At 42.8% G+C, this 19,521-nt stretch overlaps 1 protein-coding gene across 2 annotated transcripts in view; it reads right to left on the reverse strand.

The window, feature by feature from the left end:
- Positions 1–19,521, reverse strand: part of xxylt1 (xyloside xylosyltransferase 1) — a 171,524-nt gene that overhangs the window by 126,848 nt on the left and 25,155 nt on the right. For both annotated transcript variants that reach the window (XM_038816169.1, XM_038816170.1), the window contains exon 2: positions 15,626–15,773. In XM_038816169.1, the coding sequence (XP_038672097.1) occupies positions 15,626–15,773 (148 nt within the window). The remainder of the gene's footprint in view (positions 1–15,625; positions 15,774–19,521) is intronic.

The following is a 19,521-nucleotide window of genomic DNA, read 5'->3' on the forward strand; positions in this document are numbered from 1 at the left end:
TGTGAGGCTCAATATATGTTTGGAGAAGGTAAAGATTCTATGGTGGGCCAGGGAGAAGTGGAATCGGGTCTGGATTGATCAAGATACTGGAGCGGAGCTGGAAAATAGGCATGTCGGGTTCAACAAGGCCAAAGTGGTGCTGTACCGAAGGCGGAGTCAGTTTGGGGTGCTGCACCAGAGAAACTGTGGGTAACTTTTGATGGCCGGAAGTATTATTTTGAAACCCCAGAGGATGCCAGTGGCATCATCAGAGACCATAAATTGGGGGAGAACTGAATGTTGATGGGAGACAGAGGAGCTAGAACAGCAGAGATCAGAAGACGTGGGTATTGTGGGTGCCGCAGGGTGGGTGGCTTTTTTTGGGTTGGGTGATTTTGTTATTGTTGTTGTTTGTTAGGGGATAATAAGTTTGTAAAGGAGGCAGTTGCCCACCACCCCCCCCCCACAATCATACGGTCTGTGTTTTTTTCTTTTTGGAGGGGGTGATCTGTGGTTTTGGATCTGTCTTTGCTTGTGTGGGGGAGGGTGGGGTCCACGAGGAGCCATTTGCACAGACCAAGGAGGGAAGGGCCAGGGGAGAGGTAGGTAGGACGAGCCTTCAGGCAGGAGCAGCCACGCTGGTAAGGTAATGCTGGTGAACAGATGCGAGGTGGGGGAGGACGCAGGGGATGGCTAAGTGGGGGTGGGGAGGGGAGGGATGCGACGTGACTATGTTAGAGACTGAGTTTGATCATGGACGGAGAAGGGTGCCATCTTGGATGAGCCCGGTTCAGGGCAAAATCAAAGGAGGTAGAACCGGAAGAGGATGATGGCGAATGGTAGAGGGGAGGTAGGAGTTGGTTTAGCACAGTGGGCTAAACAGCTGGCTTGTAATGCAGAACAATGCCAGCAGCACGGGTTCAATTCCCGTACCGGCCTCCGCAACTAGGCGCCGGAATGTGGCGACTAGGGGATTTTCACAGTAAATTCATTGAAGCCTACTTGTGACAATAAGTGATTATTATTATTAATTCTGTCAGAGCCGGGGGGGGATTAATGAGGCATTTAGCGAGTATTATGAGTAGTCGTACAGGGCCGAGCCAGGTGGTGAGAGGTTTTTGGATGACCTGGAATGCCCAAGGCTGGATGAACAGAGGAGTCAGACGCTGGAGGAACCGTTAAGGCTAAGGATAGCATACGGTCAGGAAGGCCCCGAGGCTGGATGGCTACCCGGTGGAGTTTGCTGGAGATGTTAGTGAGCACTGGAGAAGGGGGAGCTGCCGGGGACACTGACCCAGGCGTTGATCACATTAATCCCAAAGAAGGGGAAGGAGCTGTTGGGAATGTGGGTCACATAGGCCCATTTCACGACTACACACAGATGTGAAAGTGCTGGCCAAGTTAGTGGCGAGGAGGATGGAAGGATGCATTCCAGGGTGGTCGCAGAGGACCAAACGGGTTTCGTAAGGGGCAGGCAGCTTTCCAGTAACATCAGGAGGCTATTAAACGTGTTCATGACCCCGTCGAAGGGGCGGGTACCTGAAGTGGTGGTCTCCATGGATGCAGATAAGGCTTTCGGCCGGGTGGAGTGGCGGTAACTACTTGAGATTCTGGGACGGTTCGAGTTTGGCCTCAAGTTTGTGGTGTGGGTGCGTCTGCTGTAGTTGGCCCCAGTGGCAAGTGTACGGACAAATGAGATTAGTTCGCAGAGTTTCGGGTTGCACAGGTGATCGAAGCAGGGGTGTCCGTTGTTGCCATTGTTGTTTGCACTGGCTATAGAGCCCTTGGCGATGCCCCTTAGGGGGTCAGTGGGTGGCAGGGAGAATAGGGAACACCGGGTACTGTTACCTGCAGTCGACCTGCTGCTGTTCGTGTCGGACCTATTGGACAGTATGTGGAGAATCGTGGACATACTGGAGAGGCTCGGCGCCTTCTCAGGTTATAAGCTGAATGTTGGAAAGAGTGAGGTGTTTCTGGTGAATGCGGTGGGTCGGGTAGCCAATCTGGGGGTTGTGCCATTTACGGTATCCAGGGACAGGTTCAGGTATCTGGGGGTTCAAGTGACGGGAGGGTGGGGTACGATGATACACAAGTGGAACCTGACAACGTTGGTGGAGGAGGTTAGGAGGGATTTTAGGAGATGGGGTACGTTACACTTACGAGGATGGTCCAGGTGGTTAAAATGAACATTCTGCCGAAATTCCTATTTGTATCTCAGACTCTCTCTATCTTCATCCTGAAGGCCTTTTTCCGGAAACTGGAAGCAGCAATTTCAGAGTTTTTTATGGGAGAGGCAGGCACCTTGGGTGAAGAGGGTCCTGTTACAGAGGCAGAAAGATGGGCAGCTGCTACCAAACCTGCGCATTACTAGTGGGCGGCGAATGCGGAGAATGTGAGACAGTAGTGGGAAGGAGAGGGGTTAGAGTGGGTTAGGATGGAGGAGGAGTCCAGCCTGAGGTTCACGGTGAGCTCAGTGGTGCAGTTCACAATTAGGGTGTGGAACCAGCTGAGGAGACACTTTAGGATGGGGGGGATGGGGGAGAATCTGTGTGCTGACACCGTTGTGGGAACCATGGATTTACACCAAGGGAGACAGATGACATGTATAGAAAAAGTGGAGGGAGGTGGGGCTGGTGAGGGAGAGATATTTTTACCTGGAGGAAAGGTTTTCAGGTCTGGAAGAACTGTAGCAGAGGGTGGAGCTGTCGAAGGGAAGCAAGTCCAGGTCAATGGGTGACACGATAGAACAGTGGTTTGCACTGTTGCTTCACAGCGCCAGGGTCCCAAGTTCGATTCCTGGCTTGGGTCACTGTCTGTGTGGAGTCTGCACATTCTCCCTGTGTTTGCGTGGGTTTCCTTCGCGTGTTCCGGTTTCCTCCCACAAGTCCTGAAAGATGTACTGTTAGGTCAATTGGACATTCTGAATTCTCCCTCCGTGCACCCGAACAGGCGCCGGAGTGTGGCGGCTAGGGGATTTTCACAGTAACTTCATTGCAGTGTTGCTGCAAGCCTACTTGTGACAATAATAAAAATTATTATGTGCAAGACTTTGCGCGGAAGGATTAGAGAGGGTTTCCCAAGCTGCCAGAGTATACCCTCTTGGAGCGTTGCTGCTCTAGGATGTGGAAGGGGAGGGCAATATTTGTGATATGTGGTGGTTGGGGGAGCAGGTGGTGAGGATTAAGAATAAATGGGAGGAGGTGCTGGAATAGGGAGTGTGGAGTCAGGCGATGCGTAGGGTATATTCAACCTACTCGTGTGCGAGGATGAGTTTGATTCAGTTGAAGGTGATGCATAGGATGCATATGAATATAGGGATAGGATGAGTGGGTTCTTCCAGGGGGTGGCAGATCAGTGTGAGAAGTGTGGCCAAGGACCAGCAAATCACACGCATATGTTCTGAGCTGGGAGTTGGAGATATTGGGAGGCTGTATTTGGGACGCTATTGAAGATTGTGAGAGTAGAAGGCAGGCTAACCCAATGGTGGCGATTTTTGGGGTATCAGAAATGCCGGAGCTGATGGAGGGGAGGAGGGCCGATGTTGTGACCTTCACTTCCCTTATTGCCCGGTGAAGGATATTGTTAGATTGGTGATTGGCTACGCCACTGTGGGTGGCGTCCCGGCTGGGGGATCCTGTACGATTTCCTCCGGCTGGAAAAGATCAAGTTTGAGTTGAGGGGATCAGCGGTACGCTTTGAGACACGGTGGGGACTGTTCACGGCAATGTTTGAGGCACTGTTTGTGTGTGGAGGGGGGGGGGGGGGGGGGGGGGGGGGGGGGATTTCCACCAACTGTGAGCTGCGGGGGTTTTGATAACATTTTTGATTCATATTTTTGTACTTTTGAAAATGTTTGGAATAAGATACATTTTTTAAAAAAGAATTTAAAAAAAGCACACTACATTGGAATTGTATTTGCTCAACAGGCCTGTTTACGCTCCACACAAGCCTCGGCTCATCTTCAGCGAATCCCAGCAATACATTATTTTCTCCCTCATGTATTAATCAATGTTTTTTGCCTCAACCCCTCCATGGGGCAGCAAGTTCCACATTTCTGCCACTCTCCGACTAAAGTTATGACATGAAAAGCCATTGTTGACAAATTATACAGATAAATATAGAATTCCATCATTGCATCCGTGTTCTGCTACTAAATTTTCCATGTTTATGTAAAATATACATGAAAGCTAAATAACATATATGTCAACCTAGAAATCCAGTAAGATCTGACACACAGCTTTTTCAAACACTGATACAACCCAAAACACAGATGATACAAAAGCAGCCCTGAATAAATGCTTTGTAAACACAAGACTACAGCCAGAAAACAGATTTGGCATGATTTAAAGTGCGAGTATGCCCAACATTTTAACGTAAAAACAAATACAATGCAAACATTCATTTAGAAATTGAGTGCAGAAAGTATGTGATTTGTTAAGATATCTGGGGACAAACTCTAATCCTATCTCAATTTATTAACCTTTGATGAATTTTCCAGCAATTGAGCCTTTCCTGAGAAAATATTTTTCTCTGAAACATTACAAATGTTCTAACTATGGAAAGAAAAAGAATGGCAAGGACTTGGAAACCATTTTACAAGGCAAAGTTAAATTAAATGGTTAAATGCCCACTGTTAAAATTGTGGACCCAGGACTGTCAAACATCCAGCATGCTTATCGGTCATTGCCACCATCAGCAATATCTCCAATATATTACTTGTTGAACCTCTCGAAGGGATTTATTCTCCCATACTGGGAATAGAATAATCACAAACAGCAATTATCATTAAAATAAAGCTCCGAGTGCAAAAGTATAGATGCCAGGTACAGGCACATTGTGTGTTCTCTCGTCCAACCAATCTGGAGTTTGTAATCCATTATACTCTTATTGATTATTAATGCCACTTCTCACATTTCCCCACACAAGTTAATTTCACTAGCATGGGTGGCGCCATCACTCTCCACTTAAACATGGGGCCAACTGCCACATTCACACAATGATAACTAACACTCTACCACCAGTTTCAACTCCAACTATCTACCTAACATCAGGGAAAGCAGAGAAATGGTTTAATCTATTACAATGAGTCTTTCAACTTGTAATTTCTTGATTAATAAGGGGATCAGGGGTTCGGAGGAGAAGGCAGGAGAATGGGAATGAGAAAATATCAGCCATGATTGTATGGCGGAGCAGACTCGATGGGCCGAGTGGCCTAATTCTGCTCCTATGTCTTATGGTTATTTGTTTAAAGGATCTTGCTGTGTATGAAGTGTTTGCTTTACCCATATTCCAAACAATGAACTAAAGCGCACTTTTTGCAAACTGTTTTGAGATGATTTTGGTTCAGATATTATCCTCACTGAATAAAAGCCAATAGGACACAGTTTGTTTTATCTGAAACAGCAGTGTAAGAGGTTGCATAAACTCTTTTTTTAAAAAAGGAGCTGAAAACAAACAGGCAATGAAATAACCGGGACATATATGCATAGTTGAACAAATCCTTGGGGAATAGTTCAGAGGACAAAAGAAAGACGGCGGATAGAATTTTACATTCTCCCAAGTTGGGTTCTGGGGAGGGGCATAAAATTGAATGGACAAGGAACCAACCTCCTCCCTCCACCCCCCTCCAATCCCCCGGGGGATCGGCCCACCCAAGCCATAAGCAATTCCACACTTGTGTGGACAGGGCCTCAAGATGAGAAACCCACCCATTCACCTATTAAGGCCCTGAAAGTGGCCACTCCCCACCCAGCCTTTTACCGCACAACCTTAACTTTTAGACTGGCGGGAGTGAATATGGGTCGAGTGGGAGAGTGGCATTTACACTTCTCCCCATCTTGGGCAGGAAGGGGCATCTCACTCTGAAGGCCCCCGCAAAGTTGGGGCATCCTTCCCCCACCTCCCCAACACAAACACCACCCCCCAGAACTTATCTTTTCAATTATACCAGGACTTAGTCCCAGGAAGAATCCTGCAGTGCCATTTCTGGCCACGTTGAAGAGCCTTCGGTCAATCTGATTAGCTGACAGCTCTCACGGATGGGACTTCCTTCCCGGCTACTGCCCATCATTGCTCAAGGGAGTGTTAAATGGCAGTGGGAGTAAGAGAGTCAGCAGCGGCTGCATATTAGGCACCAACTCTCGGGATAGAGTGACTATTACTCAGCATCCTTAAGATTCTACCCACTGTTACAGATGTATTTCACAGAAACCTCTTTAATTTTAAAAATAAAATCCAAATGCAACATTTGCAAAATATCGTTTAATACCCAGACACTGTCCAAACATTTTTTTTATAAACTTAAAATAGTTCTAATCTATGTTAGTACTACAATTGCTCTTCAGTGTTGCACTGTAAATATTTTGAAAGCATGTCTTGAAATAGTGCAGTGAGGCTGCATGGAATTACTGTGGTGTGTTGCAGAAGAGAATGAGTTTGTATTTTTAAAAATATAAAAAGGAGTTTCTGCTCAGTTGAACTGGTTGGAATTCAGCGAAATTCGCCCAAAATTAGTCAAACCAGTGAAAAAGATAGGAGGAATTTAAAGTGTGAATTCTGTTCAGCGCAACTGACTTTCCACAAACTCTTGTGTATTCAATTAAAAAGCACTGCACTATAAGCTGGCCTGATCTACGAAACTGGCCACATACACAGGTCACATTAATCACCATTGCAAGTTTCCGCTAAGTCTGCTTATTTCCGGATCTTCTAGGAAACTCCTAAAAGTTTTTTTTCTTCTTCATAAATTTAAGAAACTGACCTCTGTACAGCAATATAATTTGGAAATGTTTCTGCATTAGATTTCAAAGTAGTTTTGAATTATGTAGAATCAGGTTAGTCACAGGTGGTGAAAGGGACACTGGTTAAAAATCATATTCTGTTGATAGACTAATTTTTAGCTGTATTAATCGAACTGCTCCCAAGCCACCACTCAAATACATCAAGAAATTATTTTAAAGCAACAACTTTGTCTTTTTAAAAAAAAATGCATTTCGAAACATTGCCCGATTGTGCTGGTTCCTGCCAGAATTTCTGAAGGAAATAAGTTGTCCTTCCAATTACGTTAGTTTAAAAACTTTGGCTAAATTACCAATAAAGTGCACATTTAAAAAAATAAGAAGTGGCTTAGCTAATTAATGATGGTATTAACACATTGGAGAGGGGTGACTGAAGTTCAGGAAATGAGGATTTAGAAGTAGTTTGGATTGAGATAAGAAATTATAACGGCAAGAAGTCACTTGTGGGAATGGTACACAGGCACCCTAATTGTAACTACGCAATTAGACAGAATAAAAGAGATTATGGAGCTTGTCAGAAAGGGACAATGGTAATCATGGGGGAGTTAATCTACATATGGATTGGAAAAATAAGATGGACAAAGGCAGCCTTGATAAGGAGTTCACAATGTTTTCAGGATCCTTTCTTAGAACAGCACATTCTTGAGCCAAACTAGGTCTGGTATTGTGCAATGAGGTAGAGTTAATTGATAACCTCATAGTTAAGGCATCCCTATGTAGCAACAATCAGAATATCATTGAATTTAATATTCAGTTTGAGGGAGAGAAGAGTGTGTCCAAGACTAGCATTTTAAACTTAAATAAGGGCAATTATGAGGGCATGAAAATGGAGCTAGCTAAAGAGAACTGCCAAATGTGTTTAAGCGACAGATCAATCGAGTTCAGTGGAAGACATTTAAAAGGATATTTCAGAATACACAAAATAGACATATTCCAATGAGAAAGAAAAATTCCAACTGAAGGGGCCATCATCCGTGGTTAACTAAAAAAGTTAAAGACAGCATTAAACTGAAAGAAAAAGCATGTATTTGCGCAAGGACGAGTGGTAGAACAGAAGATTGGAAGAACAAAGAATGACAAAAGGGATTGATAATTAGGGGAAAAGTAGAGTAGTTAGTATTATAAAGATGGATAGGAAGGGTTTCTTTAGATATTTAAATAAGAGTTAACAAAGTGAACATTGGTCCTATGGAAGGCCTGTCTGGGGAATTGATAATGGAAAGCAGGGCTATGACGGATGAATTAAACAGATATTTTGCATTGTTCTTCACTATAGAGGACACCAGTAACATCCCAGAAATAGCTATAAAGCTGGAAATGGAAGGGAGGGAGGAACTCAGGAAAATTACAATCCCCAGGGAAGTGGCACTGAGCAAATTGTTGGGTCTGTGGGTCGACAAATCCCTTGGTCCGATGGACTTTACCCCAAGATCTTTAAAAGAAGTGTATAATGATATAGCTGATCTATTGGATTTATTTTCCAAAACATCCGAGATTCAGGGAACTTTCCATTAGATTGGAAGATAGCAAATGTAACTGTTATTCAAACAGGAAGGGAGACAGGAAGTTGAAAACTACAGGCCAGTTAGCCTAACATCTGTCATAGGGAAAATGTGAGAAGCCATTATTAAAGATGCTATAGCAGGGCACTTTGAAAAATTCAAGGCTCCATGATTTTGAGAGAGGGAAATCATGCTTAACCAATTTATTGGAGTTCTTTGAAGGAGTCATATGTGCTGTGGATAAAGGGGAACCGGTGAAGGTATTGTATTTAGATTTCCAGAAGATATTTTATAAGGTGCCACATCAAAGGTTATTGGGCAAAATGAAAGCTCGTAGTGTAGGGTAACATATTGGCATGGATTGAAGATTGGTGAGCTAACAGGAAAAAGAGTTGGCATAAACGGGTCTTTTTTCTGGTTGGCAGGACGTGATGAGTGGCGTACCATTGGGGTCAGTGCTGTGGCCTCAACGTTTTACAATTTATATAAATGACTTTGATGAAGGGACTGAAGGTATCATTGCTAAATTTGCTGATGACACAAAGATAGATAGGAAACTAAATTGGGAGGAAGGTGCAAGTCGGCTTCAAAGGAACATAGATAGATAGGTTAAATGAGTGAGCAAAACTCATGAAAATTGAGTATAAAGTGGCACATTTTGGCAGCGAAAGTAAAAAAGCTTACTGCCTAAATGGTGAGATATTGCAGAGATCTGGGGTGCAGAGGGATCTGGGTGTCCTAGTACATGAATCATGAATCACAAGACTAGTATAAAAGTACATGTTGGGAAAGCTAATAGAATGTTATCATCTATTGTGAGGGAAATTGATGACACAATTAGGGAGATTATGCTCAAGGCATTGGTGAGATCATAGCTGAAGTATTGTGTACAGTATTGGCCTCCTTATTTAAAGATATATGTAAATGCATTAAAAGTTGTTTAGAGAAGGTTTTATTAGACTAATAATATCAGGAATGGCAGGTTGTCTTATGAGGAAAGGTTGGAGGGGTTAAATTTGTATCCATGAGTTCAGACGAGTAAGAGGCAACTTGATCGAAACCTCAAGATCCTGAGGGATACTGACAGGGAGGATGTGGAGAAGCTGTTTACTTGTGTTGCAGAATCCAGAACTACAGGTCACTGTTCAAAATATGCAGTCACTCGTTTAAGAGAGAGAGGTGAGACGTATTTCCCTCTCTCAGAGCATCGACTGTCTCTGGAATTCTCTTCCTCACAGGCAATGGAAGCAGAATCTTTGATTTTTTTTATGGCAGAGGCAGATAGATTCTTGATTAACAAAGGGGAGAGAGGTTATCAGGGGCAGGTAGGAATGTGGGGGTGAGGTTATAATCACATCAACCATGAATGGTAGAGCAGGCTCGAGGAGCCGTGTGGTCTACCCCTGCTCCTAATTCCTACGTTCACATACAAGAATTGTTTTTGTTTACTAGTATTTTACTTAAAATATCTACTCAGATGTTTTCATAAATATTGCAGGACTGTGCATCTTCAGTTATTTATTCATCTCTATCATGTCTTTATTTCATCCCTTTCTTTCCAGATGCCAGATGCAACGATCCAAGGTCATGTGATACTTCATTCAGTAGTAAACACAGCAGTTTGCATTATGTTTCAATTATACCATTGTTCAACCAAGACAAAGATTAAGCTGTCTTTGCTAAAGGCACTACTCAGCAGGCCATACAGCATTTGTGGAAAATAGATGTCAGATTGTTGCCATTTCAGGCCTAAAACACGTCTTCAAAACAGACAGATATTACCATAAGACATAGCAGCAGGTTTAGGCCACTCGGCACATCGAGTCTGCTGATATCATGGCTGATATTTTTGTCAACCCCATTCTCCTCCTTCTCCCCATAACCTCCGATCCCCTTATTAATCATCTATCTCGGTCTTAAAGACACTCGGTGATTTGGCCTCCACAGCCTTACTGGCTGAAGAAATTTCTCCTCATCTCAGTTTTAAAGGATTGTTCCTTTAGTCTGAGGTTGTTCCCTCTGGTTCTAGTTTTTCAGATGAGAAATATTTGGAGAGCTGAACACAGAAAGGAGAAGAGGAAAAAAAAACAGGAAAATACATAAATAGCCTGAGGGGCTTTTGGGTGGACAATAGGATGTGATTAAATGGCAAATGTGATATTAGCAGGAACAATAAGGAGGCATAACAAAATAAATCAAAACAAATAAAATAGATATACAAGGCATAGAGAATGAGTGAACAGTTTGAGAAGATAGCTAGCAAGGGAAGCCCCGTAACCAGTGTGGCAGCTCAGGATTCTGATGGAAGAAACAAAGCAGGTCGACAACGGGCACACAGATTCCCATTGTAGGATTGCTCTGGCAGGTGCCCCATCAAGTCACTCCCTTCCGCACACCTGGAATTTCTGGCACCCATTACCCGATTGCTAGCAACTATGCCAGAGAGAATTGATGCTGAAGTAAGGATCTGGATTCACTAAAAGTACACAAAGTGCCAAGTGGTGGCACAAAATGGTGACTGTCACCCTGTTTTACAGCTGGGCTGATTAAAGTAACCAAATGATTCAGAAGGCAATGATCATGAGTCTGGGACCTGTGGCTGGAAATATCCCAGATCAACGGTGGGCCAAAGCATGGCGGCAATGAGCCATTTAAGGCAGAGCTAGAACTGCCTCAGTGACCACGGGCCTCAAACTGGGAGAGGTGGGCTTCCTGACCCAGGGCTAATGTAATAGGTGGGGCTCGCCAACAAGAGTTTGATGCCTCCCACCTGGAACAGGCAGCGTAACCTGACCCAGGTCAGGTGAATTACCCCTAGGATCTGTCTGGGTTTTGCTGCTGTTCTAAGCGAGCTTCTAAACTGGAGCAGTGGGGCAAATGAAAGAAAATTGATATTGAGAATAATGCATTGGATCAATTCCTCAGCGTGACCTCAGAGAAGCCAGGTGTCAAACTATAGCAAAAGTGTGGCCTAGCTGCATAAAGGTTGGGGAAGGGGGAGGGGAAGGAAAGACGTCTCCTTTTGCGATTGAATTAAAAGCCAAGCTTATGAGACTTCTACTGAATCTGTTCAATTTTTTTTTAAATCGAGGGACACAAATTGTGTTCATTTTTTTCTGACAAGGATTACAGTGCTGGTAGCGACAGTTGGAAAGGGCAGTGGAGTGGGGAGAGGCGGGGGAGGGAGGGGGGGGAAATGAAGAGGCAGTTTGGCAGGAAAGGAAAGATCACTTCCTTTCTGGGATGAATTCTTGCTTTCAACAGTGACAGGACATGCCACAACACATCTTCCAGCCAGAAAGTGCTGCACTGCTACCAAATAACATCCTGAACATAGCCGTCTGAACTTTTCAAACACCATCAAAATGGATTTCCAGGACTATGAGCATTGTCAATCATTACTTCAAACAGTGAGACCGTGCCATTTGCACCAACAAAACAACACAAGTGTTGCCATTGCGTAAGAACTTTTTAAACAAAGCAAAGATTAAAACAGTTTTTAAAATATTAGGTTTTGAAACCTAAAAATGTGAATCAGCAGCCGTTGAATCTAAAAATAGTTCAAACAATATCTTAAACCAAGCATCATAAATCACACAGAGACAAAATCAATTATAAATATGTAGAGGGATACTATCTACAACCAACCCGGAGAAGAGAGCAGATGAGAAAGATATACCTTTTCAGATAACAAAAATTAATTGGTTCTTTAAAACAGGAGTGATCTATCAGTATTTCTGAATAATATATTTGTTGTGCAGATGGGTGGGAAACAATTTCAATTTAATGTACTCAGGCAGTTACAACAAGTTATCTCAAAACTCTGCCGCAAGAGATCCTCTTCAATACATCAAATAGGGGGAAATCAGAATGATCCTGGAATCTAAGAGCGGAGAAGATATCAGTGTCAATCCTGGGTGAACCCAATGATACAGGTATGAAAAAGCCACGGATTCATTGTCCAGGTCGCTACAAATATTCAAAATTCCAAGTCTAACCAGTGCAGTTCTTCAACACCGTTGTAAATTTATTTTCCTCCACTTCAATCTTCTTCAGTTGTGGTGCAGTTGGTAAAGCAGTTAATTTGCATGAGTGAGCATTGGCAATGAAGGCAATAGGTTATCAGGCTGTTTGGGAGGAGGGCATCCACTCCTCTTCTCACACTGCATTCAAAGGCAAACACATTCACCAAATGAATACAGGATAACCACCAACAACGTAAACCTTGGCTAAGATAGCAGAGTCTCTCACTGCCGTCTGGCTGAGATTAGCAAATCCCTCACAGACAAGACCCGGAAACGAAGACCTTGCCACACTGTGCAATGCAATTTGCACACATAGCCTTCAGTCCTCGATCGAGACTTTTGAGAGAGAATTTACTGACCCTCGAGAGCAACCACGTCAAATCTCCACTGTTAAGTGAAGAGAAATTGTGAATAAAATTAAAATATGGATACTCAGTGGTTTCTTTCTGATTACATTTGTTGGGTACCTATTTGGAAAGGGAGTAAAGCATGGCAATAAATTCACATTACAAATTGTGGCAGTCTGCTAAAATAAAGGCAGGTCCTGGCTTTATAAATAGGGCCACACAGCTTAAAAACAAAGAAGTTATGTTGAATCTTTAGCTTTAGCTAGCATACTGTGTCCAGTTCTGGGTAGCATCCTATAGAAAACGTATTAAGACTTTGGAATGGTACAAAATTATAACAAGGATGCCAGATTTCAGTCATGTGGAAAGATTAGCAAAACAGATTGTTCTCCTGAAAGCAATCAATGATAGTAAATAGAGTTGTTCAAAATGATGAGTGATTTTGATAACGTAGAAAGAGATAAGCTGTTCCCACTGGCAGGAGGGTCAATAGCCATACGTATGAAGAACCGTATTTTTTTTTTTAAATGCAGTATGTTTTTTACAACTTGGGAGTGCAATACCAGAAATTGCAGGGAAAGCAAATTCAACAATTAACTTTTAAATGTGCATTCAAGTTATGCTTAAAATGGACAAATCTGCAGGGCTTTAGCCAAAGAGCAGGAGAAGTGGGTCTAGTTGGATAGAGACAGCACAGACTCGATGGGCCAAATGGCTTCTTTTAGTGCCGTATGGGCCGATGATTCTATGAAAATATAGCCCTTAATTGCAATCTATTATCTGTTCACAAATATTGGAAGCTGAGTAGCCCTACCAACATTAAAGATTTAGGAAAGGTCTTCTCTTCACTCAAGCCAACAAACTTACAACCTGGGGATCACAAGAGTGGAGTTTAATTCCAAAGCACTGTCACTTTCAAGCTGCAGCTCGGTGAACTTGGAATTTTAAAATCACAAATATGAGTAAGAATCAAGGATTGGCTTGCTTAGATGCACAGTTTAGTAGGGCACAGATGAGTCTGAACCGAGATGGTCAAAATAAAATGTAATTTATTTACAATATACATCAGACCTCAGCCCAACGCATTGGTCCATCATCCGGCTGACTTTATACGGAGCTCAATTATTATTGTCCTCGTGCTCCCCACCCTCTTAGCAGGGGAGTTTGTATTCAGCAAGACCCACGGGGAGACGGATATCTCCAACCCCATCGTGTGGGTTATAACATACCCCCATAGTCTGAAATTCTTCCGATGACTGTGGAGGAGGACCCCGGATTCCTTTTGCCTCTGGCTGTGCTTCCTGCACCCGTGGGGCTAGATCTGGCGGTGTGTACCTGGACGGAAAACGTCACTTCCATTCGGAACGTCATAGTGGATGCACTGTCTGAGCACTGCTTGCTCCCCGCCAGTTACTTCCATCGCTCGAGTTTCCATTTCAGATCCGTATCTACGACCTCTCTCATTATGACACCCTGACCCGCTTGTGGTAATACTCTAGCCTCTACTGGCATTGGATTTGGTTCAACTCTAGTTTTCCTCTCCCGAGGAATTTTTCGGAAGACTGGTTTTCTGGACCTTGTGATCGAGATGCTTTTGCATGACATGACCTTGTGACCGCTACTCAGGGGTACGGCGTGCTTTCCTGCCAATATCAGGAAAGGCTTGACTTGGACAGGTTCGAAGCTTTCGGCCCATTAGCAATTCGGCAGGTGCCACCCCAGTCACGGCACGCAGAGTGGTCCGATAGCAGAACAAGAATCGGTTAATCTCGTGTCCAGTGACCCTGAAGTCTGTTTTTTTAGCCCTTGTTTGAATGCTTCTTCCTGTTGCTTTTTCCACAGCCAATCCTGGTTCTTGTTCAAAAGGAGGTAGGAGAGGCTAATATTGTCACGAGGCCGGGGATGAACTTGCCGCAAATTTTGGTCCGCCTGCTGAAGGTCTCGGGGCGGTTCTGCTGGCAACGCCCTTTGAGTGTCCGTGTTATTTACACCGCAGACCAAAAGGTCACGCAGCATTTCAGAAAGCGAAGTTCTGAATTAACAATATTTGGCTAGTTTTCGTAGCTTCGTCAAAACTCAGTTACGGGTCCTTTCATTTCATTTCATTTCTCTCCCGTATTAAAAAGGTACCTCTGTACTCTGGTTTAGGGTGGAAATGTTGCACTACTAGGGCCACCAATTGTTCAAAAGTCTTAAAGTGTCCAGACCTGCAGGATATTTAAGGTTTTTTATCACTCCATGAGTGTGAACTCCACAGTCAGCAATATTACTGTCGATCAAGATCTGCGATAGTGGTCGCCGGGAAAACGTGACGCATGCGCTCTGCGTACTGTGTCCAATCTTCCAAGCTTGTGTGGAACACGTCCGATCTTCCGAACAAAGGCATATTTGAAAAAGAAAATTCTCCAACCTTCGGCCAGCAGTGAAAGGGAGGTGCCAGCGTAGCAGCGTCGGCAATAATCCAGTGTTATCCTCGTCACCAGTTTAGTAGGCCACAAACAAGTCCGAACCGAGATGGTCAAAAGAAAACTTGGTTTATTGCAAAGCAATTATATTTACAACATACGTCAGATCCCAGCCGGGTCTGCTTCATCAGTTCCATATGCTTGGCCGACTCCATACTGGACTCAATCATTATTGTCCTTGTGCTCCCAACCCTTAGTGGGGGAGCTCGTATTCGGCAAGATCATGGAGAGACTGATTGGTCCAACCCCACAGTCTCATGCGGGTTATAACAGACAGTTTGAATTAAAGTTTTACAAAAACAGTTATTCTGTATGAATGATAACTAACTCATTTTCAATATATTTCTCCATGACTTGCACAGAGAGAAGCTTGTAAGAATATTTAGTGACCAAATTCAAACTAGACTGGGGTATTTTTCATAAATAGAGCAAACACACTTAACATTCCAATATTCCAATATTCCAAATTCTTCCAGCACACTGAACATGCAAGTAACAAACAAGGTTTACCTGTGGGCATGATTCTGTGCATGGCAACTGACAAGAAGAAAATGGAGTCACTGTAGTAGGCACCAGATCCGGCACTAAAATGTTTCTGCATCGCTTCAACAACAGGGAACAGCGTCTGAGTCAGAACATCCACATCATGGAATATAATCTGTCAAGGAGAGCACACAGCAGGTTACAAAGAGCCCAGCTTCCCTTTTCCACAGAAATGGAAGAGCAATGCCCGAGTAATAGTAAACTACCACCTTTAAACATAACGATTCAAAAACAATGTGCATCCCATTGAATGTATTGTGAGGATCAGCAACTTGCAAACTTTACTTACTTTCAGTGTCCTGCAACACTCTTGCCTTGCTACTAATGTTGTGTTTACATTGTTGGCTTGCCCCCTGCTGTTGGCTACAAGTGATCAATGCGAGGAAGGTGGCGCTGCTCGGAACCCATATCCTTGCATGACTTCACTTACCACCAAGATGAGTGTTTCAGTCTTAAGGCAATGCCAATTCCTATAGAAATTTCCTCCAAATACAAGTAGAGAAACCTCTACAGAAGCATGAGCCAGGTAACATATACATTACATAATTCAATTCTATTTTTAACATGAAGATTATAAAGCCTTCCCTAAGGAGCAAACCTTCAACCAGTACAATTAGAATTAGCAGAATGCACTCTGTTGCCTCATATTTTCACACATAGCAGCACTAACAACATAAACAATTAAACAATGGCACAGAGCTCAGTTATATATTTAAAATTGAGCAGAAAGGAACAGAAATATAACCTGCCAAATTATCTTATAATATGTTAGTGTTATACAGAATATATCCCTATACTCACTGGCGTTTTTCATGTACTCATTACTTGATTAGCTGTGAGACAGACATGGCCTAACATTTTGTGAAAAGGGATCATTCCACTCCTAAGACATCAATAACAAATTGTGGAGCAATGCTTCAAGGAACTATCATTGGAATTAAGCCTTCTGAAATCAGCAAATCCTATACATCGAGTATCAGTTGAAAAATAGTCAACTGTGCTGGAATTTGTATCAAAGCTGATGCTGAGACCAACAGTACTCACCTGGGTCAAGAGATCTGGGGAGAAAGCTGCAGTATGGAGTCAATATTTTCTTATGATCCCAGACCAGCCTCCAACATTGGCTAGGATACTGGACCAAAACCCCAATATTTTAGTTTATTTTAAGACTGTGCGGAAAGTATGATTCGCTCCAGGAGTGATTGCATGAAAAAAATAGTGCTTTGGTATTTCTCAGACAAAATCTTTCTTACTATTTTTTAAAATTATTTTTTATTTAAAAACTTTTTTTTTCCAATTAAGGGCCAATTTAGCGTGGCCAATCCAACTACTCTGCACATCTTTGGGTGGTGGCGTTGAGACCCTGGCAGACACAGGCAGTGACCCGGAGCCGAGATCGAACCCGGGTCCTCGGCGCCGTGAGACAGCAGTGCTAACCAGTGCGCCGCCGTGCCACCTTATAAAACTTTTATTATAAATACAATATAAATCTTTTAACTTCACACCCACGAAAGAACAGCTCTCAATTACCCCTTAACACAACTTTACAATTTGCCATTCAATGACAATAAACATACAGCCCTTAATCCACCTTAGAATTAGCAGAGCACAGAGTAATACTTGCAGTACAGAACAGATTCTGGATCTTGTTAGAACCCCTTCAGACTGGCTGAATACCTTCAAATAGCTGCTTTAATTTGGTTGTTTCAGCCTCTTCCTTGTCTTCAGACAAGAATGCTCTGCTTTTAAAATATTAGTAGTCCTTTTTCCCTATCCTACTGGGAAAGGAAACTGCCTTTAAGTGTGGTCTAAAAAAAAAACCACAAGGTTGTCAGATCAGACCACTTCCAAAAGCCTTTTCTCCAAAACTCTGGATAAAAGCAAATTACTGCAGATGCTGGAATCTGAAACGAAAGAGAAAATGCTGGAAAATCTCAGCAAGTCTGGCAGCATCTGTAGGGAGAGAAAAGAGCTAAAGTTTCGAGTCCGATGACTCTTCGTCAAAGCTGACAAAGAGACAAAGGGCTTTGACAAAGAGTCAAAACGTTAGCTCTTTTCTCTCCCTACAGATGCTGCCAGGCTTGCTGAGATTTTCCAGCATTTTCTCTTTCGTCACCAAAACTCTGTCTCTCTCCATAGCTTTCTCCAAAACTGCCTCACTCCACAGCTTCTTAAAATGTGTCTCTACATTTCTTGGCTCCACATCCAGCAATGACCTCATCCAAGCTAAAAAATCTAATAATCTCTGCAGGCTTCAAAGCACTTTAACTCCCCACAGACTTCCCCAGGCATACCATAGGCATCAGCCCAGACTAAAAACCACATTCCTAGGTCAATTTCACATGCTAGCTACTAAAATTACCCAGGCTGTGCAAACAGAATTCTTTTTGAACAAACACATTCTAACGCCAGGCTTTTAACAACCCTTAAATTGCCCAGCACATTTAGAATCCAATTTTCCTAACATCTTCCAATCATCACAACAGAGGGTCAGCCATGATCATTTTGAATGGTGGAGCAGTCTCGAAGGGCCGAATGGCCTTCTCCTGCTCCTATTTTCTATGTTTCTACGTTAGCAGTGTGTGAATTGGATAGCAAGCTCCAGAGACAAACAGGAGTAGTTAAATCCAGAATTTAGGGAAAGTTGCAGTCCATGGCATGCTGCTCCTCCAGAAGCTGCATGGGGATGTTATCTCACCGGCATACTGTGACAGAAATATATGGAAACATTATTTTGCTGCACTTGCGATATATGGCAGAAAAGGTGATAGCTCGCCCATTCCAGTGGGTAAGTATCCTTTTGACGAAATGGTGCGTCCTAACCAACTGTAAACAAACTCTGGCATTCATACCACCGACCTCAGCTTTTACAACAATGATTAATTTGGGGGCAATTCATCCGAAAATACTTTCCCTTATTTAATACAGACAGGATTCCAAATTCTTTATAAATTAACCTTTAGCTAATAATACATTTTGATTCCTCATTTTAAGTGGTTAGGTACATTGGGAAATATGAAGAATAACATGAATAATCAATAAAAAATATAATAGGTTGGAAACCCTTGACTTCAAACACAGTTCAGTGAGCTGAGGAGCATAAATTCAGCTCACTATGAATCATCCTGTAAACCAGCCTTTTGCATCCTTCAGTTTTATTTTAATGATTGCAACGTATAATCTTTTTGACAGGTTTAAAAGAGCATTCTTGGCTAAAGAATACACTTAATAATAGCATCACATAGAATTTACAGTGCAGGATCAAACCAGTCAGCCCAGCTAGTCTATGTCAGTGTTTATGCTCCATATGAGCTTCCTTCCATGTAACTTATTTAACCCTACAAGCATAGCCTCCTATTCCTTTCTCTTTCACGCTGATTACTCACCTGCGCCTTAAATGTATCTATGCTTTAATAACTTATTCAAGGGTTATTAAAACTATATTTTAAGAATACGCCTTGAATTCAGTGTTGGTTAAACTGCTTGCAGAACTAAATATAAACAGAAAATGATTGGAAGGAGAAAGTGAAAGTAAAAACCAGAAGACTGTATTGCCCGTACGTATATAGATCACTATTATATACTGTAAATATGCTTGCAGGACACCTATTTTGGAATTTAGCATCAAGTGTGCCAGATCTTTTAAATATTACAGGAAAATAAATACATACTTTTCCACATGGTCTTTGGACTGCCAGCGAGTGGAATGATACAGTACACGGCTAATGCTTAATAGCCAAGTACCTGCAAATCCTAACATTCATGAAAAGGTTACTTTAGTGGCTTTATGTATTAATAAGTACAAAAGTTAAAAAGACGACAATTGCAAAGTATAAGGCAGCATTTCATATTCAGAGCAGAAC

This window comes from Scyliorhinus canicula, chromosome 13 (assembly GCF_902713615.1).
Source record: "Scyliorhinus canicula chromosome 13, sScyCan1.1, whole genome shotgun sequence".
In the NCBI taxonomy this organism is placed as follows: Eukaryota; Metazoa; Chordata; class Chondrichthyes; order Carcharhiniformes; family Scyliorhinidae; genus Scyliorhinus; species Scyliorhinus canicula.